Raw genomic sequence first — 9,971 nt, 5'->3', positions numbered from 1 at the left:
CTGGCGGTCCTGTGTCAACAAACCTCACTCCATGAACCCGGGCACCCTGCTAAGTCATCAAATGTAGCGAAACACTTGGATGACTTATGGCAGAGGTGTTGGTTATCCAAATAAATAAATATTATTTCATTGAGGAAAAGGATAATATTAATAATCTAAATGAAAAAATTACGGTTGCAACTAGGAATCAAACCCAGGATCTCTTGTTTTACCGGGACAGGCGTCTTAACCAACTTGACCACTGGGACTTATTTATTAAACGTCATATTTGTCGAACATATATTTCTAATTCAGTTTTAACAATATAATCTTGCAACTAAATAAACATTTAATTACCTAAGCCAAATTATTTTTATTAATTATGTTTTCATTATTATTATTATTTACGACACAAAAAAAAAGAAAAATTAAAAACAAAGACCAACATTCCCGGGTTACGAATAACCTGACAATATTTGAAAATCTCCTACTACCACCACAGTAAGCGGAAAATTTTGCTTGTGTTGTGATGGGGGACTTGGCCAGCCGATGAATTGAACACACTACGCCTGGGTGGGACCCAAACGCGATGTCAACTCAGCCATAAACACAGATATAATATTATGTCTGTGTTTATGGCGTATTTTATAATATACTTTTGGTAATGCATAAATAAACGATTCATTTAATTGTAGTTAACCACTGTCTGCACTCAAATAATAAACCGATATAATTGTATTACAAATTATTATAAGCATTAATTACTCGCCTGAAATATCCATACAAATTGAAAATATCTCGAATCATATAGAATTGAACCCGCACCTTCTGATGTGGTAACAATCGGTTTAATTTAAAAAATTATTACTTATTTTTTATTATAAACGAGATAAAAGTGAAGTTACAATTTTCTTACAAATTCCACAAAACGAATATGTTTTTGAAATATCGTTTTCTCTCAATTTTTCTATAGCGTTTTTGACAAAATTTTTTACGTTTGATATTAAAATGTTATTATTTAGAAATAGTAATATGTATTTCAAATACATACACCGGGAAGATAATTTTATCTAGTTTCTAAAACAGTATTTGTTTTACGGAAAATTAAAAACATAAGATGTATATAACGCATTTGAAATACACAGAAAACATTGCAAACTGAACAAACGTGATGAAAGTAGCGATAGGGGAAAACTTACCCGACGCTGGGCATAAGTGCGGCATAGGAAACACAGTCGCATGGTAGAGTCTAGAATTCTAGAACATGGGTGGCCAAAAAAAAAGTGTGCCTATACTCCGTGGGCCACAAGTAGACACCCAGCGGGCCATTTTATGCACCCATTACAGGATATACTTTTTCAGTTCACAAGTTCGTGTTGTTCATTCGATACTTAGTTATACATAATATCGTGATGCCATTCCACCGAAATGTTGGTAGATTTACAGATTTCGGCTCAAATCTAAAAATATTCAAAGAACATTTAGCTATATTTTTTAATCTATTGAAATTATTGTATCTACCGATTTCGAGAAATATAACAACTGGCCCCTATAAATATTTGATAACTACTGATTTTCACTTTTGCAGCACGGCATCACTGGACACAGATGAAACCTGGCTCCGCTCGTTTGCGTTTGAACCTCTAATTTGGACCGTGTACAAATGGATTCAGATGTTACAGGGCCAAATGGCTCTGTCGTGTGTGTCCAGCTTTAAAACTGGTGTGAAGTCAGCACTTACAGCCATTTGTTATTATGAATTATAACTTCTATTAGGTACTGCCACACGCATACTTCGGTGTGGCGGTACCACGCGCCGCTCCGGGCTGCTGCGCAGAAAAGTCTCACAATGGAATTCGCTGTAAAACCATTACCTTACTTTCGGACTTTACTTTTCTGCGCGGCGGCCTGGAATGGCGCGTGAAACCGCCGCTCCGAAGTGTACGTGTGGCAGAGCCTAATCTATCTATTTATAAAAACTCCGCGTAACGCCCGGGCAACGCCGGGGAATTAGTGGAGTTAGTTTTGAATGTAAATAGAACTGCTGTATTTTACTACTGGCAGCATTACAATAAATTCATTGGCCATAATGTTACAATTTTTCATACTAGCAACACCATCAAAATAAACAAGGTATAGAAAAAATTTAACAATGACAAATGTCATCACCATCAGCTGCTGTTGTCTGCTTTGTAAAATTGTCGACCCAGTTTGTGTTAATGTCAATTTACCAGTGCAGTGAATCCATCTTCTCGTCTTGTGAACTATAATCATGTCAAAGCAGCAATTCTTTTGGCTACGGTTCCTTTTCAAGGCCGTGTGAACCTGTTTACAGTTGTAGTGATTGACATTAATAATAATAATTTTGACATTGCCTTGTAGGTTAGATTAGTTAGGTGTTTGTTAAAATGTTCGGCCAACCTCGCTGTAGGGAATGGACGCCCCTTGCTACGCAGCAGCTGCGACTCCGCAATCTAATTCAGGTAATTAAAATCATAATAACCAATATAGTGGTAATCTCAGATTTCATCCGTTTTGACAGCCATGTCTATCAAGCCAATTGTTTTGCTGCCCGGAGCTAGAGGGACTGACATCCCCAATTCAGGGCATGTTGTAAGGCTGAAGGAACTAGAAAGGAAATGAGAAAGATGAGGTTTCATAAATTCTTGTCTCTAAATACAATAAAATGCCATTTGAAGTGACGTTTGGTTTTTGAACGGTGATATCGTTCCTGAGAGCATCTTCCACTCTGTAATGTTGAAAAGCCTCTAAGTTCAGAGATCGCGCTTGGAGTAGACTACCACATAATCTAAGAATTCAGAGCAAAACCTTCCAAAATGTTATATCCATTATAGATAATAATAGTTATAACTATTTCTTTCATAATAATAAATATTTGTCTAATTTATATAGCGCCGTTTTCATGAAAAATCACCCCAAGGACGCTGTAAAAATATATTTATTGAATAATAAAAACAGCTGGCTTACGACTAGGAGTCATAATAACATAACTAATGACTTATATCTAGTGACTTACGACTTAAATGATCAATATATTGCACTCTCACAACTGCACTGCCTTGTCAAAATATTTCAAAATTTTCAAAATATTTTTTTTTGGTTTACTTGTTGAATTCCACTGAATGCAAAGGCTCTTTAAAAAATAACACTTGATTTTAACTTAAATATCTAATGGAGACAACTATTTAAGTCGGGGGTCTAAGTAAACATGCATAAAATAGGTTTTTAGGGTTTAGTTTGGGTTATTTTAATAATTTATACATATTTCCTAACCTTCAAACCTAACTTTGATTGAGAAAAAATGGAACCTTAATGCATCTTTTACCATCTCCTACCACATAATTATTTATTTCTTGATGAAATTAAGTTGAAACCAAGTCATGCCTTAATAATTCTAGTAGTTCTGTGAACAGTAGGTACACCTCGCATCCAAAAAAGTATGTTTGTATTTTCCTCTTATATGTATAATAAATCATAACCAAAATTCCTTCTGAAATCATAAGATTTGTAAGTAGGTACTTAAATACCTACCTACTTAATTATAAATCATAAATATTTTTCGTAACACTTAAAAAAAAAATTCAAATAAGGAATTATTCAATTTGTCCAAAGAAATGTCACCATCTTAATTACAATTCTTTTTTTAAACCTTCTTTAGGCACTTTCATCACATTTTTTCAGTTTGCAATGTTTTCTGTGTATTTCAAATGTGCTATATACATCTTGTGTTTTAATTTTCCATAAAAACAAATACTGTTTTAGAAACTAGACAAAATTATCTTTCAGGTGTATGCATTTAAAATAAACACTACTTTTTCTAAATAATAAAATTTTAATATCAAACATGAAAAATGTTGTCAACATTTTTACCACATTTTTACTCCAATCCACATTCGTTTTGTTTGGGAAATTTATAAGAAAACTGTAACTTCACTTTTATCTCTTTCATATAATAAAAAATAAGAAGTATTTTTTAAAGTTAAACCGATTGTTTCGATAGCGGTGCGAAATATAAATAATTTATTTTTGCTATTTTAGGATTTTATTCATGGATTCCAGTATAAATATTTTAGGCAAACTGGAAAGAAATTATTATTTCTCTTTCCAATCTCAAAAAAATTATGTTTTTCCGCAAGGTTAAAAAAAATACTTTTATAAAATATGGACACCCGGTCATATATGACCGTAAATCCATTAAAACGGCAACCATATTGATATGGAAACGAAATGTACACACAAATTTACAGACATACAAAATGCAAAAAGGTTAAGTTAAAACATGACTCCTGTAAGCTCAGTCAAAGAAAATCTTCTTGTAAATTTTCTCTCGCATAATTTTAAGAAAATATTAATTAATTAATTGAACTCATTCCTTATTAGTAATTATAACAAAATATGTGGTTTATTATTGATGTAAGTGGATATTTAAGTAGCTACTTACAAATCTTACGATTTCAGAGGAAATTTTAGTTTTGATTTATGAAAAAGAGAAAATTAGAAACATGCTTTTTGAACGCTAGGTCACTATTCACAGAATTACTAGTACTATCTCGAGCTGTGTAAAGCACCGCTAAAGTGACTTTTGATTGAAATTATCCAATTATTATTATTAGTAACATAAAAGAGATCAAACGGAGATTTAACCTTAAAAAATCTCTTAATATTTATTTACTTAATTTTATTTCTTATCTCACTTTTCTCCAAGGATAATAATATGAAATTGTAAAATACTGATTAAATTGCTTGCGTACATTTCAATAAATGCAACTTGGTTGTGAATGTAGACTTTCAAATTAACATACTTTTCCTAACATGAAATCTGGGTATTATGTCGAAGAGCTGGAAGTAACATCGCTGACCTGCATAATATAATAAAATCAGACTCCAGCTGCTTTGCAGATGATACAAAATTCTTTGCCAACCCACACACTCATCACAACCAACTGCAAAACGATTTAAACGAAATATATCAATGGACAAATGATTGGCTTCTAAAACTCAATGTCGAAAAATGCACTGTCCTACATGTTGGAAAAACTAACCCTACACGTGCCTACAAACTTAATGGAACACCTCTAAAAGCAGTGACATTACAACAAGACTTAGGAGTTACCATATCACAGGACTTGAAATGGGAACCACACGCTGGAATTGTGAAAAGAGCAAATTCACTCACATATCTAAGGGGCTGTTCAAGTATTATGTAAGCACTATAGGGGGGCAGGGGGGTCTTTGCTTTGCTTATTTTTGATGACATGGGGGGGTGGGGGGGTCGAGATAGTGATTACGTCAGCACTGCTCAGCAGTAATTTTTTTTTACACATTGGCAACCCACACATTGTCTATGTTTGAAAACCGAATACATATTCGGGGATTCCCACAAATAATTAATACGTTAAGGTACTCGCTTAAAAAACAGAATACATTAACAGAAAAATGCATATAGGTGCCAATTTTTACGTAAGCATGGGAGGGGGGGGGGTAAGAGCTTTGCTTACTTTTGGTGACAAGGGGGAAGAGGGGGTAAATAATTGTAATAAATCTGCTTACGTAATACTTGAACGGCCCCAAATCAGGAAAACCTTCCTTGACCTAACACCGTACATGATGTTAAAAATATATAAAACATATGTGCGACCTCTCCTGGAATATGCTTTCCAAATATGGAGTCCTTACTTCGCAAAGGATATAAATCTGTTAGAGAGAGTACAGAGACAAAATATCAAGAGCTCTGAAAGATCTACGATACGAAGATAGACTCAAGGAACTAAGATTACCAACCTTACAAGAAAGAAGAGAAAGGGGTGACTTGATCGAGACTTTCAAAATTTTATCTGGACATTACAGTTGCCCTAGCATCCAAGAAATCTTCACTACTAATAAAAATATAAATCTCCGTGGACACCTTTTGCATCTAATCCTAGAAAACACTTCCTTGCAAATAGAGTAGTGGATGCTTGGAACAAACTCCCACAACATATCATCGATGCAACAAATATAAATCAATTATTTTTTTTTTTTTTGGTAAACTAATGTTTTTAAGACAAGATTTTTTATGCATAGCACAAAGGGTAACAATTATTTTACAAGCAATAATTATTCGCCTGAAACACTCATCCACATTGAAAAATCTCCTGATAAAAGATACATGACGCCAACGGGACTCGAACCCGTGTCCCTTCGATTTCCGGTCGACAGCTCTGACCACTGAGCTATGGCGGCTTATCTCTTACCCGCGAAATTATTCAATATATACTAGTGTTTCATTCAACAATTACTGCTTGTTACATTTTTCACCTGAAAACAACCAACTTTATTTTATATGAGAAAGGCATTGTAAGTGCTAACTCTCTCACTAGATGGCGTCGAGACAAATTGTCTACATTTTTAGGTGAAATACTTGAACTTGTCAAATATAAATTTTTTTTTTTTTTTGGTAAACTAATATTAACCAATCACCGAAAGTGGGACGGTCACGCTGCCTCCCCGCGCTCGTCTATTAATTTGAATATCTATGGTTGTGAATAATTGATTTAAGTTATCTTAGCCATTTCCTCAAAACAAGAAGATCCCAAACTCTCAATTACGATCAATATTAAATATGCATACATTTTCAATTGAATATTACCGGATATGTATTAAAAAAATCGTGGTATATATTATATTACTTACTTGTACCAGACTAAACTCCTTCTTTGAGTGGGTTTCACGGTTGCCCCGCTGGCCGCCGTTCCAGGCCTGCGATTCTGGAGTTAAAGGATCAATCGTTTTCGTATGCGCCGTCTTCGAGTGAAAAACTACTAGTCGTCGCGACTAACTTTTTCAAATGTTTCAATTTTACGTATTCTTGAGCGTCGAACAGTCGAAGTTGGTAGAAGAGATGATTATATTGGCACCCCTGTGAATATTGTCTATGTTCCTGATGTTTTTGGGATTTCTATGGTGTGACTGTCAAACAGACAACAGTTATTCGTTATTCAAAACAGAAATGGCTGCGGGACATATTACAAATTGCCAAAAGCAACTCTTAATTGAGCTTGTAAGCTCCGATGAAGACTTAGTAAGTGGGAAATTTTCACCCACTTTTACATTTGCGGAATCCTTATGAAGGCTTCGTCTGTCGTATCGGCGAAAGAATCGACCCTCTGATGAAACGTTCTTGCGGGTCTCAAAGCAGCCGCTTCAGCTTGCTCAACATGGTGAATTGTAGCCAACATCGCTGGTAAATTAGCCATTGTAAAATTGTAATAGGATTGTATAACTTTATAAACCTCTTTGCGGGTCCGAACGTTCGCGCGGTAAAACAAAAATTGACAGCTAGACTAGATTTTGACAGCCAATTCCATAGAAACGCCAACAACCTACCACTCGCTGCCCTGTTTCTACTGGTTAGACCCAGTAGTTGTTTTGTGGAATGACTTTTGACGTTTGGCGTCGAAGTATGTACCTTCGACCAATTTCGGGAATAGCAACGACGACCAACGTACGTACTTTCGACGGCGATTACGAGCGCCCTCGATTCAGGAATAGAGCCCCAGGTCGTGCACGATCCGATACCCGATTAACCGTCATCCGGTTAATTTCACTTAGGTAGATAATAGGTCCTGTAACTGTTAGACCATGCCATAGATGTGAAATTGTGTAGACCGGGCTCAAGTGACGTGAGACTCATTCTCGCAACGCAGAAATAGAGATGGTTAGACTGAATGAAATGAATTATCACTGCAGTTTCAGTTTTCAGTTACTCGAGTTACATGCACGTGGATTATTACGATTCTTTTTGATACTGCAATAGGACTACAAAAGGGTGTACGAAATAAATAATGTTTGCATAATTTTTTTTTTATTTTACGGTATCATTATTGTTACTCTTAGGTTACATGATATTTTATGAAGGCTACATTTATATTTTGATAGCAGTGTTTGCACATCCGTAAAGAAAAAATAAATACAAAATGTTTGCATAGTACAGAGAATATTCGAAAGATATGCATAGTTCAAAGATCACACAGGAAAGAAAGTAGCAGAAGATAATAAAAGTAAAACGGTCTACAAAATACATCTTCTATGGCCGCTCACCCCGTTACACTCGAGTTGCAAGCCCCGGGTGCTGGGAACCCGCTAGCTCACTCATACATCTATCTATCTCGCCTAGCCACAGACGCTTCCTAAAATGTATGTTTCTAATTTTCTATTATTTAATAAATAGAAACCAAAATTTCCTCTGAAATGATATCATTTGTAAGTCGATACATAAATACCTATCTACTTAATGCGATGCCATACGTAGTAATGCAAAATCATGTGTTTTTGGTTTGAAAATTTGGTCACCTAGAAATATTTCAGATGCTTTAATTAAATACTGCGAGTAGAATACATCTTGGACTTTATCTTGAAATAATCGAGTATTTTTTAGATAAGTCTTTTTATAAACCCAGAAAAAAATAATGTAAAAGCCTATGAAAACTGCTTTAAAGTTCAAAATCTCCTACTTACGAACCCATTTTCGGTTATGATTTTATTGTATAATGTGGCAAATTAAGTTATTTATAAAATGATCGAAAAAAAATTAAATATTTATGCCTGAACATCCACAAAATAAAATAAAAGGCACTTTTTGGCCATGGTTTTTTCTTGCATAAATCAAAACAGGCGGATGGTGGCGGGAATTTAAACCTTATCGCCATCTACGTAAGGGTTGTTATTGATAGCGGCTCAATTTAAAATATTACACGACGTAGTGAATCGCCTTAATAATAAATCACATATTTTTAACTATTTAAAAAATTTTCAATCAGGAATTATACAAATTGTCCAAAAAGACATCAATATCTCAAAGAAAATTCTTTTTTCAAACTTTCTTCAAGCAAATAGGGTAAGTACCATAATATTCTCAATATCAAGTAACCTACTAGGTAAGTATGGTACTGTTTATTATCTGCCTCTATAAAAATAAAGAAATAAGAATAATAACATATGTACATTCTAGCATCACTTTCATCAATCAAATGCATTGTACATATAGCTTTGTTTTAGTTATCGAGGAACCAATGGATGCAATCTGTTAGACATTACTTGATAATAGTTGGACTAGTCTATAGTTAATAATAACATAGATCATTGTAGAAATGTATTGTATATTTGTACAGCGCCCTTGAGGTGATTTTGCACAAAAACGGAGTATTATTATTATTATAAAAACGATGATTTCACATTTGAAAAATGAATCTTTTCTGGGTCGCGAAACCCGGGTGCTGATGAAAATTAACCCACTCGCTCTTTGGTGGCAGGTGGGCGGGTTCTACCCAGGACTAGCTTGGAAGGCATTTATGTTGACCATTACACAACCAACTGTTATTGTAAGAACGGCGGCATAAATTCATTTGTAACTAACTAACTAACCATCACGCCGTTTCTTCGCAGGGGTATGCAGAGAGGACGGACCGCCAAACAACACGGTCTTGGTACACACTCCTTGCCTCATTCACATTCATACATCGTCTCATACATACTCTTCTATTGTTCTGACTCTTGACATGGCCCGACTCAAGTATCTGATTCACTTGGTCGTGCCATGTCTTCCTCGGGCGTCCCCGACTTCTACTACCATTCACATTTGCATTGTATATTCTCCTTACACTTCGCTCATTCGCTCTACATGCCCAAACCATCTAAGCGTCCCTTTCTTGATCTTACTCATTACGCTCACATCAGCCTTGCACTCTTTGCGGATCTCCACTTTCCTCACACGATCATACATGGTTTTACCACACATACGTCTCAGGGATCTCATTTCAACAGCATTCAATCTACTTTCATCCTTTCTTTGCCAGTTCCATGCCTCACTTCCATACATCAGGGTAGGTACCAGCACTCCATTGTGGACTGCTAACTTCGCTTCTTTGGACAATTTTTTGTTAGCACCAACTGCGTTCAGTCCTCCATTAATGGAGGACTGAACGTATTAGAAG

The 9,971-nt window shown here is 35.2% G+C and overlaps 1 protein-coding gene across 2 annotated transcripts in view; it reads left to right on the top strand.

Moving 5' to 3' along the window:
- The first annotated feature begins 2,185 nt into the window (after nt 1–2,185).
- Uvrag (UV-resistance associated gene) overlaps nt 2,186–9,971 on the top strand; it is a 67,225-nt gene continuing 59,439 nt past the window's right edge. For both annotated transcript variants that reach the window (XM_089649409.1, XM_089649410.1), the window contains exon 1: nt 2,186–2,462. In XM_089649409.1, coding sequence (XP_089505535.1) covers nt 2,388–2,462 — 75 coding nt within the window. In that variant the 5' untranslated portion in view covers nt 2,186–2,387. The remainder of the gene's footprint in view (nt 2,463–9,971) is intronic.

Source organism: Hesperophylax consimilis, chromosome 30 (assembly GCF_061612785.1).
Source record: "Hesperophylax consimilis isolate HC1 chromosome 30, BYU_Hcon_1.0, whole genome shotgun sequence".
Classification (NCBI taxonomy): Eukaryota; Metazoa; Arthropoda; class Insecta; order Trichoptera; family Limnephilidae; genus Hesperophylax; species Hesperophylax consimilis.
This window is presented reverse-complemented; position numbering and strand designations above follow the sequence as displayed.